The sequence below is a fragment of the Leuresthes tenuis genome, unplaced genomic scaffold (assembly GCF_036924035.1).
Source record: "Leuresthes tenuis unplaced genomic scaffold, fLeuTen1.0.hap1 SCAF_22, whole genome shotgun sequence".
In the NCBI taxonomy this organism is placed as follows: domain Eukaryota; kingdom Metazoa; phylum Chordata; class Actinopteri; order Atheriniformes; family Atherinopsidae; genus Leuresthes; species Leuresthes tenuis.
Window position 1 is genome coordinate 11,754,549 of NW_027325376.1, and position 15,238 is coordinate 11,769,786.

Below are 15,238 nucleotides of genomic sequence, written 5' to 3' on the forward strand. Positions count from 1 at the left end.
GAGTAATAATTAAATGTTGGATTACAATTTTCAAGTCTAACTACAAAATGCATTCATCACACTTGACCTCAAATTTACATGATTGAGACCCTATTGTTGTAGATAATTTGAATTAGTTGTGTACCCATATGAGGACAGATGATTGGAAAATCTATATTGGAAGCACACAAAGCAACAAATGTATTGCCCTCATTTATTTTGGTAGCATTTTCAGAGAGTTTGATCCTCATATTGTGGGGCTGCATTAAGGAGGCATAAGACAAAAAATATGTGAATCACGTTTTTTAAAATGTTTATTGTATAATCATTTTATATTATCTCAAATTCATGGCATTTTGTTGAAGTACACAACTGATTTACGGAAAAAGAGTAATTAGTGAAGAAACACAACAATGCATTTAAGAAAACTTGTTAAAAAAAGGAAGAACATGTTCATCATCATTCTAAAATATATCTTCAGGCCAGGTACCAAATGTGCACCTTTATTTCAAAGTTGTTACATCTACCAATGGGCTCTAACATGTATGATCGTGGCAAACATTAAATTCATGTTGCAGCTTCACATTTTCTTCATAAACAATCTCATCATAAGCAAGAAAGCAACACATTTCTGCACAGATAACAAAACAACAGAGACAATGCAAACTGTTACAGCTCAGCATGAACATCCTGTCTGAAGTTTCTAATTTCTAAAAGTTTTTTCAGTTTTTTTTCAATGTCCTCTCCTTTTTCAGTAAGACCTTCTTTCTTTAGATATAAATACAGTTTGAGTTTCTTAAAGACGCGCTTTGCTGTATTGAATATTTCTTGCAGTTCCAACTCATGTGGTGATGTCCTCTTTAGTGATTGCATCAGTATTTCCACAGTGTAAAACATTGTCATCTGTACATCCATTTGTACTATGGTGGACTCAATTATACCCTGGGCTTCTGCCTGAGACAGGGGAAAAATTCATTAGTTGTGGAGTTCATAATTTTATGAACAACTTTTGTTTAATGTCTACATATTTGCAGGCTTTCTCAAATAACTCGTAGACAACATTAAGGCAGACTTGCTTACCTTCTGTCTGTTTGCTTCCTCTACCGCTTCCTGAAGGTAAACCTCAAATATTTCCTGAAATTTACCACAGAGAGCTTATGAATGTACATGCCAATTTTGAGTTTATGCCAAGGAAGATGTTTCTGTTTTATATTACAAAAGGATGTTAAAGAAAAACTTCATACTATTTCATCCTCGTTCGTCAGAGAACTTGCAGCATCCAGCAGTTTTGAGGCAATTTCATCGCTCCTCTTTTCTTCTGTCTGATAGATAAAATAAAACTTTTAGTTCTATCTGAAGTTCCTATCATACATAAGGTTGTGTACATCACAGGTGTACATCCCAAGTGTATTAATTTGAATGCACTTCGTTTCAACTGCCGTTTTAACTATTGCATCAGATACTTCAACTTTCTTCAACTTCTCAGCCAACAAGTGAGAAACACAGAGACCCACCTTCTGTCTGGATAAGTCTGCTAATGCTCTCTGAAGGTTCTCCAATAATGTTTCCTGAAATTTTTGACAAAGATGGTAAGACTCCTATTAAAATAATGTATGTTAACATAAGTACATAAAAAATAGAAATTCATTCATTGATTCAGGTGCCTTTTTTTCAGGAAAAAATTAATAAAGAGTCCATTAACCATATCTGGTTTGAAAACCAGTGAACTTGTGCTGTAAACCAGACACAGCAGAAAAAAGAAGACAAACGGGCTTTTGGTGGCACCAGTCACTCCTCTGCTGCCAGATAAGGTTGCTGTTGCTGCCATCGCTGCTGTTGTTGAAAGTGTTGAAAGTTAAAGAGAAAATTATAATCCATTAAGTTTAAGTTTAAGTGTATTTGAATAAACCATCCTACTGTATAGTGTTACAGATTTTACCTGCTGGGTGAAAGAAGAGCTGCTGAGTTGCTGTACAAGGGATTTTTGAAGAAATGATAATCTGCCATAAAACAAGTGCTTTACATACTCCTGCTGACACCGTTCTCATATTACAACTTGTTCACGTGAGCCATACCTTCACTTTCTGTTCTCACAAACGTTGTGATAAGTAGGTGCAGTTTCCAGAAACGAAACAAAAACAGTTTCTGTTGTGGTAACAAACACAACAGAAACAATGGAAACATACTGTATATGCATAAGCAGAGGCCCCACTCTCTGTGCTTTGCGCTGTCTGTGAGATCCAGAAGCAGAAGTGTTTGAGACAGACGCGGGAATGTGGTTAAAATATTAACCGACTATAAAGACCAAATGTTTTGTAATTCAAACATGTCTTCTGGGCCTATAGAATTGGAAAATACAACAACAACAACAAATAGGAAACTATTCAATATCACAGCCATAGACTATTGAAAATGAATACATGAATTACAGAGGCTTACTTATCTTTTTAACATGAAAAGCAATGCTGCAGTGTTAGGATCAGCACAAGTTTCATCTCTCCACAGTACATGGGCGACCAACTTACCAGCCTGGCATTGCCCATTCATAGATAATATTTAGATTGGACATTAGAGCTTGATTCACAAAGAAAAGTTGCTGTTCTGAATAAAACCATCTGTGAGATTAAACAATGCAGCACAAAGATGAATAAACTGTTAAATGAGAAGTCAATAGATTGTAACTGTTTATTTATTACATGAATCTGCCAACAGTATTATCATACCCCATTTAAGGGAGGGCTGACATATAAATGATAAGAGAAAAAACTCAGATTTATGCGCCATCACCTGCCTTTTGTTGGCAATTTTCTCCGTTGGTAAAAAAACCCCAAAAAACTCCTTGGTCTCATTTGTCCATTTCTGGAACTTTGTATCTCCCTCATGTCAGCAAGTCCTGCATTTTTGCTATACATCTAGTATCTAGTTTGCTTTATTTTTAAGTGTGTTGGATCTTTTGTAATTGCAGTGATTTGTGTTAATTAGCTTTAAAATAAATCATTTACTGTCCCAATCTGCCTGCTTCCTGCTGGGAAGTTGGGTCTTCCATCGTCACTCCCTCATGACAGACGGAGCTGTTCTCTGAACATGAACCCAGCAAGGGAAATAACACTTTTTGAGTTTCTACGCCAGAGGGCAGCAAAGAGTATTGGCCAGCAGCTGGAAACAAACCTGCAATTGACTGAAAAGCCACCAGGAGGAAGAGATAAGAATAACATAAGAATAGCTGCTTTCTCTGGATAGTAGACAAATGTAGACAAAAGCTTAGCAAATGGGAAATATTTGGTACAAGCATCACCTTGCTGATGGTAGATTATCAGCCAGGTAAATATACCAGACCAATAGGGACACATTTCAGTGTATAGGTTTTGGTACTTTGATAAATAGACAAAAAAATAATAAAGCAACAACTGGATTTTGATATAAACTGAAATGTTCAGTGTTTCGAAGTGGCTCTTACAATGTCTGAGTTTTTCTCATCACTTTACTTGTAATCATGCTCACGTTTTTTAATCAATTAGATGATGACTGTGGAAAAACTTGGAAACAGACATGAACAAAATGCAACTTCCAATCATACTTAAGCAACTGTAAGAAGGCAAAGTAGTTTTAAAGCTTTGAATATCTGCCCAAGTCAAAACTGTACACTGGTGGGCTACTTACTATAGTTATATGTGTTTATGTATGTGACAACACTTCGTTAGTTTTAACTCAGTGTCCAAGCTCAGATTTATATTTGAGCTTGGACACTGAAAAAACATTTCAGCAAATATAATTCCTAAATGACCGTGCTTACAAAAGCAGTTGCAATATTTTTCTCTTTTTCTGCGGTTTCAATGAAACTGTATGCTTTGCTACTGACACCAGGGGTCAGGATTTCACTAAATTAGATGTTAACCACGTTGGTTATTCAGAATCAGTTGACAGTGAATCACTGTACGCTGTCTTACTTAAGCTATTTGTTATTTTCTATCCCACTATGGGATACAGTAAATGAACATGACCCTTGTTTGCTTATCTGGACTTTTATGTGCTCATGAAATATAAATTAGGCAACACGTTGTACTCCATTGTCTTGAATGTTGCTGGTTATTCAGATGTTCTGGAAGATTGCACATACAAAACACAAAACTCCTGTGCTCAGCTGTTATTTTAGATACTACTAAATTACAGGAAATGTCTTCATAAAGACGAACTGGCATACTGTCAGCCAAATATGAACTTTAAGGAACGACAGGGCCAACAGACCCATTCGTCAGTCTTATCAATCACACTTGTATACGTGCAAATACTAATTAACAACCACACACGCGCACACATACAAGATGCAGATACGCACTAACTGTGTTCATTCCCTACGAATCAATCAAGGAAATTGGTAGGCTTGTTGTGCTGCTTCACTGAGGTCCTGATTCTCGGCCAGCCTCCGTCACCACTGCGTCAGCACGGATGAGCTCAGCGTTTGTCGGAGGGGGGGGGGGGGGGGGGGGGGGGGGGGGGGTGTTAAGAGGGGGGTAGGAGAGAGATTTAGAAAACAAGCAGAAAGAAAAAGAGAGAGAGAGGGGTGTTGCCGTTTCTGAAACACTCTTGAGCATCACAGAGTAACAACAGCAGGGTGGGAGCATAGCATCCCTACATTCCTTTTCTGTGGGAAAGCGAGGTCGTTTTTTTTGCATTATTTAAGCCGTGTAAAAATCCTTTATATTATTAAACAGCATCACACTGAGATTTTGTGGAAATACCCAACACCTCGCTCGCAGGAGATCGATCTCGCCGTGAATAAGAGTGCTCAGTGAGGAAGCAAACGGACTTCTTCAGCACCTTGGACAGTGATCATGGCTCCAATGATGGAGGACGACGCTCAGGCCGGTGAGTCCAAACTAAATATCCGCGGTTCAGCCTGTGTTACGATGACATTTGAAAGAGGGGGGGGGAGCTAGGTAGAAATACGTGAGCTTTCTGGTGTTACGGCACATACATTACTCATGACTCGTGAATAGGGTTTGCTCAATAATTTAACCAACTCTCTGAATGTTTTTAATAAATTCTTTAAACTTGTGTAAATAGCTGCCACGTTTGTGGGGAAAAAAAGTGACTGCATTGTTCTGTGCGCTTCTTTTCTGGACAACAAACCCAACGTGTTTGGGAAGACTTCCAGCCTCCATTTTGCATCGATCCAAAGGGCGACAATTAATTATTGGGAAACTAGCCGGAAGGGTGGGGGACAAAGCCATGATTCCTGCGATAGTCATATCAAACAAACTGAATTTCTAATTTGAATAGTCACTAAACTAACTTGATTTTAATTCAAGAAAAGCCTGGAAAGCACCGGCTTTAAAAAAAAATCTATTTACAATTTTTTTTTGATGTTCTCTCGGTTCAGCGGCCCCCTTACAGCCCTCCCGTTGCCTCATCCATCTGTCTTTTCTTACAGCCTTGAAAACAATTCCACCCAGGACATTAGACTGAAATATTGATGAGCAAAAAGGGAGAAAACATTATGTACAAGCTGTGATCTCAAACTGAGATTAACGTTCCTCATATTGCTCACACACAGCAAAGAGCTGAATGATAGCTTGTCCCTTCTGTAAGATTAGCTTGTATATAAACCTAAAGAGATACATGCTCGTTCATTCATTTATCCTCAGTGGGATAATTAAAGTAATTTGATTTTCGCTTTAAAAGATGGACAACAGCAACAAATGCAGTATGTAATAACGATACATTTGTATTTTAATAATGAAAATAATTAAAAATGATCTAGTTTGATGTGTGTTAACACACATCTACATCTCAATAACCATGGCATAAAGCCTATTATGCGAGGAGAGCATGAATAATGATCTAACTGATCTAACTGATTTGACCAGATGAAAAAGGGATTTGACCCCACCCCCCCACCCCACCTTCCTGCCCCCGCCCGCACATCCACCTTGTCTCTTTATGGGTTAATTTAAGTCCTTTTCCTCTTAGTCACCCTCTTAATTGCAGGAAACTGTCTGCATTTCTTTTTTGGACTAAACCTATTAAATCTGGATGCATGAACAGATGGCATGATAGCTGTTGAGTCACAGTCACAGCACAACAAAACAAAGACCTAAAGCCTTCACAGAAAATATCCCTGCAATGTCTCTTCAGTGATACTAAATGAGGCACGAGTGCTAATGACAGGCATTAGGTCCACTATAGTTGTTACTGAGGTACTGGAATAAAAAGTGGTGACCATTTTTTCTAATGTTCTGAGCTAATATTCCCCTGCTGTTCATTTGGGAGGAATATAAATTAGTATAATTGCATACAAGTACAAAAGCGCTCATCAGACATCTAGAGGCGATTTAACTGGTTTTGCTGATGTCACAATTACCTAACATGCACACAAAGACATGGAGGACCAGAGTGATTTGCACAAAACACTTGAGCAACATATCTATTTTACTATATTACACAAGCTTTTAGCTCTCTGTATCAACTATGATGGTTGTGAAGTTTTTAAAAACTTTGAAGTGTTTAAAAAATGGCACAGCATGTGGTCTTCATGGTCCTTGCTCTCCTAATAATTGTTAAATCATCTGAGCACAGATATTTTTTGGCAGTTGCTCATAAATAAATCAACCTGTCACTAAAGATATTACAGCATGTAGTTTTCCCAGCAGTTGTTCCCTAACGACAGCTGTTTCATGTTCATATACTGTGACCATGTTTGGAATATAAACACTTAATTGGGTTGAGCAGACTGCGTTGTTTTCATCTCCCTCTGAGTCAAGCCTGCGTCAGTCAGAAATACAAAATGGATTCAGTTGTCTCAGTACAGCAACACAATCTGTTGAAGTTATCATTTCATGAGTGCTTATTTTGCAGTCGCTTGTTCCTTAATCTTGTAAAAAGTAGTATTTTTTTTATAAAACTTATTTTTTCCCCGTCTCACTCACACACATTCCCTCCCTTGCCCCCTCCTTTCTCCCTGTCCTTCTCCACAGTGGCAGTGCCAGTAGGTGTTGCTGTGGTGAGTGTTTTTGGTCTCGTCTTCACTGCATCAGCCTTCGCTTGGATCTGTTGCCAGCGCAAAAACACCAAGTCCCAGAAGACACCTCCCTACAAGTTTGTGCACATGCTTAAAGGGGTCGACATCTACCCAGAAAGCCTCAGTGGAAAGAAGAAATTTGCAGCGCCTGCCACCTCAACAACTAATGATACCAGTAAAACTGATGTCAATGGAAACTGCCACACCACGCCAATGAGTCCGTCTGGCACCACTAAACTGGCATCAAGTCCAAATGGTTCTAGATCGGCTCTGCATCTGGATCTTGAGAAGCGGGATCTGAATGGCAACTTTACTACCAAACCTTTTCATCATCATCACCAGAAGCTGCGGAGCTCCCCTGACCTGGAGCTGCTCTCTCCCCATGCGGGATTCACCCAACCAGGTGTGATGGACCGTCGTGACCTCCCTTCACCAACCAGCACCCTCTCCAGCCAGGCGCCCACCCCAGCTATTGACAGGCCCCAGGGAGAGGAGAAGGAGGGTGGCCTAGGGACCCTCCACTTCTCCCTTGAATACCAACCAGAGAGGAAAGCGTTCATTGTCAATATCAAGGTACTGTCTATGTTTATGATGCTAATGAGATGTGTTTCTAGTCTTTGTAATCAGTTTTTGACAAATATATAAAAATGTTTTAATGAAATGTTCTCTTCTTGATCTATTTGCCTTTTTGATCCAGGAGGCCCATGGTCTAACCCCAACTGATGAACAGTCACTCACTTCTGACCCTTACATCAAGCTGACCCTCCTGCCAGAGAAAAAGCACAGGGTGAAGACTCGAGTTCTGCGGAAGACTTTGGACCCCACCTTTGATGAGACCTTCAGCTTCTATGGGATCCCACTGACCCGGGTGTCTGAGTTGGCCCTTCACTTCATGGTACTGAGTTTTGATCGATTCTCTCGTGATGAGGTCATTGGAGAGACCCTTGTACCCTTGTCTGGGATCGACTTGTCAGAGGGACGTGTTCTAATGAGCCGAGAGATTATCAAGAGGAATCTCAAGGTAAGATCTGCAACATAACATAAACTCTCAGTTTGATTTGATCATTTCTCTGCCATAGCAGAGCCAAGGAGGTTGTTTGTCTTTTGTATTTTGTCTGTTTGTTAACAAAATTACACAGAAAGCCATTAAGTAATTCAAGAAACTTGGCAATATCATCCCCACTCTTAGTTGAGTTCCTCCCGGTTGTTCTTTGGAACTAAATTTATATACACCATAAAATCCATTTGAAGTCTAAACTTACTCCAGTACTGATTCAGCATTTGTCTCAGTATGATATCAACACCTGCATCACTAGATTCTTAAAGCACTATAACCATATCGATCAGTTCATAATCATTCTCAAAGTCATCTTCATTTACTAATACAATGATACATAGATCAGAGCTAAATCCAAATCATTCAAATGTGTCCTAGAATATTCCCCTTAAAATATTACTAATAAAATATATTTCACTCTTAATTACAAGAGCCCTATCTTAGATTAAGATCTGGGAGTGTGAATGTTATATTAACACATACAAACACATTGGAGGATTTCCTTGTATGTGTCTCCTGTTTAGTAAGAAAAAGGTTAATGTTAAATTAAGTAAAATGAGAAAGCACACAGGAAGTGCATCTCTCTGTGGAGTCAGAGCTGAGATCTGTTGCAACGTTACATGATACTGTGGTCTGGGGCCGTGCTAAAATGCACTGCTCAGAGTTTGGATACTTTTTTGTTTTCTAATTCTTTCTATTTCTCAAGTAATATTTATGATTAACTTTTGTTTCTGACATAGAAGTCAACGTGTTTCCCTAAAGGTTCATGCCATACAATCAAGTTCACAATGATATATTTATCTTTATAAATGAAACTCCATCTGATGATTAAGAAACTAAATGATAGGGAACCCATTCTGAAAAACAATAATTAGTCCCTTAGGTTATGTTTAAATTTCCTTCCCAGCAGTGTACTGAGTGGACAACATGACATCCACACCCACTCCACTATAGATGTGTTGGCACGGAATCAATAGCTTTATGCTTCAGACTGGCTCTTTCTGGAATCTGCAAGGACCACAAATGTGTGGTGCTTCATTGTCAGTATGGACCTTCTTCCTTTCAGAGGAATGTCATGCACTGTAGTTATGAGAGCAGCTGCAGAGAAAAGGCTCCATTTAATGTGCTATATAAAACACCAATTTTTGCAGTGTGTCAGTAGTTCATCCTAATGCATTAGACTGAACTATGATAATGTTTCTCAGTTTTGCGTAAGCCTCTATCTACAGCTTTATCTTGTGATCCAGTATACAGAATGGTACCAAAAGGTTTGGCCATACATGAGGGTCTCTCAGCTTGCAGATGGAATGTGAGACGATATCAATGTAATTATAGATTTCTGGGCTGATATTGTACTCTGTAGAGTCCTGCTAAGTTGCAAGCTCTATGCCCACTTGGTGGGAATAGATATGTTCAGTCAAATTCCCCGGAGGAACATGACCTATCTGTAATATCTTTAATGGTCTTTAAATACGATATAGTGCACCAGAGGAGTAAATGGAAGTCAGAATCTGAGAAATATAAAAGGTTAATTTCTTCCCCACTGAACTCTCCATATTTATTCATTTCTTTTACCATAGACAGGATAATATTTCTTAACTTCTCCTCTGCACTCCCCATGCTGTAATGAAAGTTTTTTTTTTTCAGTTCCAGTTCTCATTTATGTTCCAGAAAAGAAAATTCTCATTAACCCTATGATGAAAATCTGAACCGTTCTTTCTTTTTTTTTTCGTTTATGCAGTTAATTGAAAATTAGTTTTAGAATCCATTGTAATTCTTTGCAGAGGATTTCTGGACTTCCTGGATCGATATTATGAAGCAAGTGAAAAGAGGAAGAAATTAATCCATTATATCAAGCAGAAGAGAATGTATTGCACTGGTTTTGCTGCATAAAAATTTTACATGCAAATAACTTATTTCCTTGGACTGATGATGTGATTTTATGTCATACAAAGGGTTGCAGAGTAAACAGAATAGTTTGTTCAGTGTTATATATAGTATTCTGTATTCCCATGTTGGTTTAACTAGGTAAGATGAGGTCCTTAGCAAACGGGGTGGTGGCTCTCTTTGTCTGTATGACATAGATTTTCTCTCACTGCTTTGTGTGGGTAAGTGTTAGCACACAGTGGTTCATGGAATCAACACAGCATAGTAAGCAGTCTGTATTGTGAGATCTGAATATAAGGTCAGGGCTAGAAGTTGTCTTTGTGCTTGTGCTCATTGCGATAGCAATCATGAGCAGGGTTAGGAGATCCTATTCGGTGTAATCACAGCATCCTTGGCAGCAGCTCCTTGGGTGTGGATGCAGGTGTATGTATGTGGAGCAGTAACAAAGTGAAAACTCTGTTGAGGAATAGATTATGGCTGTTCTCTGGCCCTCAGAAGGTTTTCCAAACTTCCAAACAGGGTTCTCCAAAATCAACATGATCTTGGAAAGTGTATAAATAGCATTATACTTCTGACTTTTGTGCGGCAGCTCCATACATTCCATACTTTCAGTGTGTCTTTTTACTCTTAAAATGTCAAATGGTTAGGGTAAGGGTTAAAATACAGGGCAAGATGCCGTCTTGTTATATTTTTCGTTAGAAAAAGGCTGGGTGGGTTCACCCTAAAACAGGGTTTCCAAACTTTTTAGCTTTTGACCAACAAAATTACAGTGGCAGAGACATATGACCCCCTTTATTACTGGTAGAAGTACACAAACACTGCTACTAAGCTCATTAAAACAAGGGCATGATTAAACCACAAAACCAGACCTCCCATATTGGGTCTGACAACATACTCTTGAATACAAACCCTCACTAAGGAAACTGCTGCCTTAAACTTAAAAGAACATTGGGGCTTGTTTGATCTTTTGCTAGAAATGTTTTGTTTAGAACATAATAACTAAAAAGACCCCTCCTCTCTGTCTGCTCACACAACTCACCACCTTGTCTTTTTCATTCATTCGCCATTTCTCCACAGAAGTCCTCGGGACGTGGGGATTTACTGCTCTCCCTGTGTTACCAGTCCACCACCAACACCCTGACTGTGGTTGTCCTCAAAGCTCGCCACCTGCCCAAGACTGAAAACAATGGACCCACAGGTACTTAGACCTTTAGAATGCAGTCAACTGGATTGTAGCAGACACAAATGTGTCTGTGTTGACACTTCCTTTCACAAAATTGTTTTGCTCTTCCTGCCATGCAGCCCCTTATACTTTAGATGATGTGATAGTTGGCTTAATGACACCGTCACTGTACCAAAGTAATCTGATCAGGATGTGATTGAGAGCACTTTAGTGACAAGTGCACACATACATACACAGAGTGTTTACACAGCCAGCCTTTCTGTCCTCATCACTAACATTCATCACTTCTGCTCTATTGATTGCTGTATTGATCTGGCTTAGGAATGATATGCCACTCGGCAACTGCTGCAATGATGCATATTCACCTTTTTATGCTTCTCCTTATTTTTTTCTTTCATTTGCTTTTGTCATTCCTCTTCTATAGATCTGTACGTCAAGCTGAACATGTATCATGGAAAGAAGCGTGTATGTAAGAAGAAGACCCACGTGAAGAAGTGCTCTCCCAACCCGGTCTTTAATGAGCTCTTTGTCTTTGATCTGCCCTCTGAAGAGGGTCTGAGGGACACCAGTGTGGAGTTGATGCTGATGGACTCAGACACGGGCAATTCACGCAGCCCCAACACTGTTATGGGCCACCTGGTGCTGGGCACATCAGCAGCGGGAACTCCCGGCGAGCACTGGAGGGAGATCTGCGACCACCCGCGTCGCCAGATCGCCAAGTGGCACACCATGTCTGAGGATTAGAAAGCTGGAGTGTTTGTGGAGTCTGTCATCCATATTTGAACTGGTGAACCACGAAAGGGATGGAATGAGGAAGGGTGGGATCAGATGTCCTGCTGGCCAGTACCCATTGGACTTTAAATGAGGTGGGGAGGGAAAAAAGGGGAGGGGACTTTAGATGTACTGGAGAGGATCATTTCAAGCGATGTCATCATTCAGTCAATCATTAACGCACTTATCTTTGAAGTTATTGGGGTTCAGTTGGAGGGCGGGGCATGACGATTGTAGCCCCATAGCTTTAAACAATCCCAAAGACTGTCACTGAGAATCACCTGGTAATATCATCTCCATGGCAACAACCAATTGTCGCTGTAAACGTGTGCAGTGCAGAATTTCTTAAATGTCGCTATTACTCTTCTTTTCTTCTTCTGCTCTTTCTTCAGCTCTTCCTCCTATAGATAGTAACCTATAGACCATTGTATGAAAACCGGACTGAGCCACATCTGACAACGCTGTAAAAAATGTGGATTATTAAAGTTTATTTTATAATGCAGTGATTTCCTCTTAAATATGTACATTGTTTTTTATTTATGTTACATTGATTTGTACTCTTCTGGTTGGTTTGTTGAACCTTGTTTTGTAAGTATAAGTGGTATTTCATATGTTATGACTTCAATGAAATAAAAGCCTAAATTAGGTGGGTTGAGAACAGACTGGAACAGACAGTTGAGTGCACTGGGGACAGTGACTGTGGATGCATCTTTGTGCGTGTGTTTGTGTCTTTCGAGAAGAGAGTGTTTGTGCTGACACAGCTGCAAGAGAGTGTGGGTGTGATATGTGACCCACATAATGTTTACTGTAGGTGTTTTGTCCCCGTTACTGTGAGCACAAAGACAGCTGATGTGTAAATGTACCTTACTATAAAATACGGCAAGCTCTGAGAAAAAAAAAGAGTTTGAAGTTTTCTTTCGCATGACTACCTGTGATGTGTTTTGCTGGTGTGTGTGTGTATGTAAGAGTGCGTTCAAAAATACCACTACTAGAAGAGAATTTTGTTCCTTTTTAAACTTATATTCTGCACAGTTGTGATAGCCCGTCATCCCAAAGAGTGACATCATTGGGCCCCTTTCCATGTCCGATGACGTAATAACCGCTGAGTGGGAAAGTGCTTTAGGATGAATTTAATATCAGTTAAGTGGTTCAGGGAGAGGACAGCTGCCTCAGCATGCGATCTTTCTTTTTTCTCTCTTTCCAAATTAGTTTAATGATATCCATGTATTTTGTCTCAGTCCTGACCTCTTCTAAGTCATAGACTTACCCTGAATTGCATCAGGTATGTTAGCTACGTGGTGAAGCCTCTGGAGGAACAGGATGTTCTCTCACTTTGTTCTTACTCACTGTTTCTGACCTAGGAGACCACTCTCTGGGGTTGGTTTCTATTTTAAAATTTGATTGACCATCATCCTTTGATGCAATAAATTAGACCTGTGCATTATGTGGCATTTCTCACACTTTTTTACATTTTCAGCTGCTCTTATAGTCCGTCAAGTTATTATCCCGATGGTGGAGAGGTTTAATGCACCCTTAAAGAGTACATCTGTACCAAGAGGTTCTCTGTTGATATCAAATGTCAGTTGCATTACACCCAAAACAATAGCAACAATAACTGTTGACATGCTGATTTTAGAGCATCCCTGGCAGGGCAGGAACTGAGACCTTGTCTTTCTGAACAACTCAGTTGTTTTAATAGAATCTTCACACAAACATGTAGACATACATATGAACTCTTTAGGATTTCAAAGTCATTCCGTAACTGGTCCACAACTAAGACAGTGGCAACGACTACTGGAAGTAAGTGAATGATGTACGCAACATTGTAGTAGCATGCATAATGAGTGTGTTTATATGTGTCTACCCCTTGACAGTTGGCCCAGTGGCAGTTGATCTCATGGGATCAAACCAAAGAGTAACTTTAGTGATGCAAAATTGAACGCTGTCTGGCCTCAGTACAGTCTGATTCACATGAACTCATTTGTAAGCAATTTCCTGAAATCAGTAGCAGTAAGGTCAATTCAATTTTAAGAAGAAAGCAGTGAAAGAACATGTCCGGTCATGTGAACCGTCGACTCACTAACAGCAAGGTGTCCTGTGGCTGCAAAACAAGCCCAAATCCTGACCTCTCCACCACCATGCATGACAGTTGCTATGAAGGGTTTGTGCTCATATGCTCTGTTTGGTTTTCACCAAACGTGACTCTGACTATTATGACCATTGGTTTCATCAGCACAAAGTATTGTTGTTTGTTCAGATGTAACTTTGCAAACTCAAGCTGTTCTTTCTCGAGAGAAGATGCTCTCTCCTGCAACGCTTCCAACCGATATTTGTTCAGTCTTTTCCTAATTGTTATGTTATGAACTTTAAGATTTAACATGCTAACTGAGGCCTGTATAGTCTGAGATGTAGCTATTGCACAGCATTTTACAGTATGTCCTTGGCGAGATCATGCAGGGGTGTCCACTCCATGGAAAACTGGAAACTGTCTTGGATGTCTTTTACTTGTCAACAATCTTTAGCACTTTATTTTTGGCTAACTATTTGTTTAATTGATAATGACACTGTGTAATATATCATGTGTTGGTTTTCATTTGAGATTGTATTTAATAATTTTTTTAACATGGTAAGTATCAGGTGCGTTTTTATTGAGTCAAAATATATAAAATTTTGGAATTGAAACGGTGCATTTTGTTACAATGACCACATTTTATGGTATCTGTTCATTTGGCAATAGCCTGGAGCTTTATGTATTAAGTATTCATGATACACTAGGGGCCCACTTCAAAAACATTCATTTGCTGATGGGAGTGATAGGCACAGTCTTCAAAGTGACAGTGCAGAGATGGTGCAGGTTGATTGGTGGCGAGAAGAGATATGATAAGTCTCACAGAGCCTGACCAGTCTTGAGAGAAGGGTAAAGAGTGATAAGCACGATGTTGAGAAATGAAGTCAGACTGCAGTGAAAAATCAGCCTATTGGAGAAGTTACTTGGGAACATGGCGGCATGAGTCGGTGAATAGCTGATGCGTGTGGGTTGGCAGACAGCTGGCTGTTTGGATTTGAGGGTCATTTGAGGATAATGAAAAGGCAAAGAAGTGGAATGATGAAGCTAAAGAATAACTGAGAACTGAACGTAATTACAGCAGGAGAATACAGAAAAGATTCAATGTCTTGAGCTTAAAAAGGACAGAATGAGTGCTTTTCAGTAAAATGTCCTTGTGGGCTCAACTAGGGAAAAGAAGAAACTCAAGATATATGACAATTACACAGTGAAAACACAAGGAGCCACAGATTATTCAAACAGAAACCTGTATTGTACTGAATGTACAGAATGGCGTGA

The 15,238-nt window shown here is 39.6% G+C and overlaps 1 protein-coding gene and 1 long non-coding RNA gene across 3 annotated transcripts; one reads left to right on the forward strand and one right to left on the reverse strand.

The window, feature by feature from the left end:
* Positions 1–322: 322 nt before the first annotated feature.
* LOC140281916 (uncharacterized) lies at positions 323–1,571 on the reverse strand. 2 transcript variants are annotated; one of them, XR_011909802.1, is made up of 4 exons: positions 1,490–1,571; positions 1,224–1,297; positions 1,060–1,113; positions 323–933 (listed from the first exon to the last, which is right to left on the reverse strand). It is a non-coding gene; the product is annotated as an uncharacterized lncRNA (long non-coding RNA). The 2 variants fall into 2 exon arrangements; XR_011909801.1 differs by lacking the exon at positions 1,490–1,571 and having other exon boundaries at positions 1,224–1,354.
* Positions 1,572–4,527: 2,956 nt separating this feature from the next.
* Positions 4,528–12,555, forward strand: syt4 (synaptotagmin IV). Its single transcript, XM_072376778.1, has 5 exons — positions 4,528–4,845; positions 6,954–7,570; positions 7,695–8,018; positions 11,019–11,139; positions 11,549–12,555. Exons 1-5 carry the CDS (start codon positions 4,812–4,814, stop codon positions 11,866–11,868), a joined length of 1,416 nt encoding a protein of 471 aa, XP_072232879.1. The 5' UTR covers positions 4,528–4,811; the 3' UTR covers positions 11,869–12,555.
* Positions 12,556–15,238: the final 2,683 nt, after the last annotated feature.

Excerpts from the sequence above, each read along its gene's own strand:
- syt4 (XM_072376778.1), top strand. The coding sequence starts at position 4,812 with ATGGCTCCAATGATGGAGGACGACGCTCAGGCCG. Across the intron at positions 4,846-6,953 it reads GGAGGACGACGCTCAGGCCG|TGGCAGTGCCAGTAGGTGTT; the intron begins GTGAGTCCAAAC and ends CCTTCTCCACAG. Across the intron at positions 7,571-7,694 it reads CGTTCATTGTCAATATCAAG|GAGGCCCATGGTCTAACCCC; the intron begins GTACTGTCTATG and ends TTTTTGATCCAG.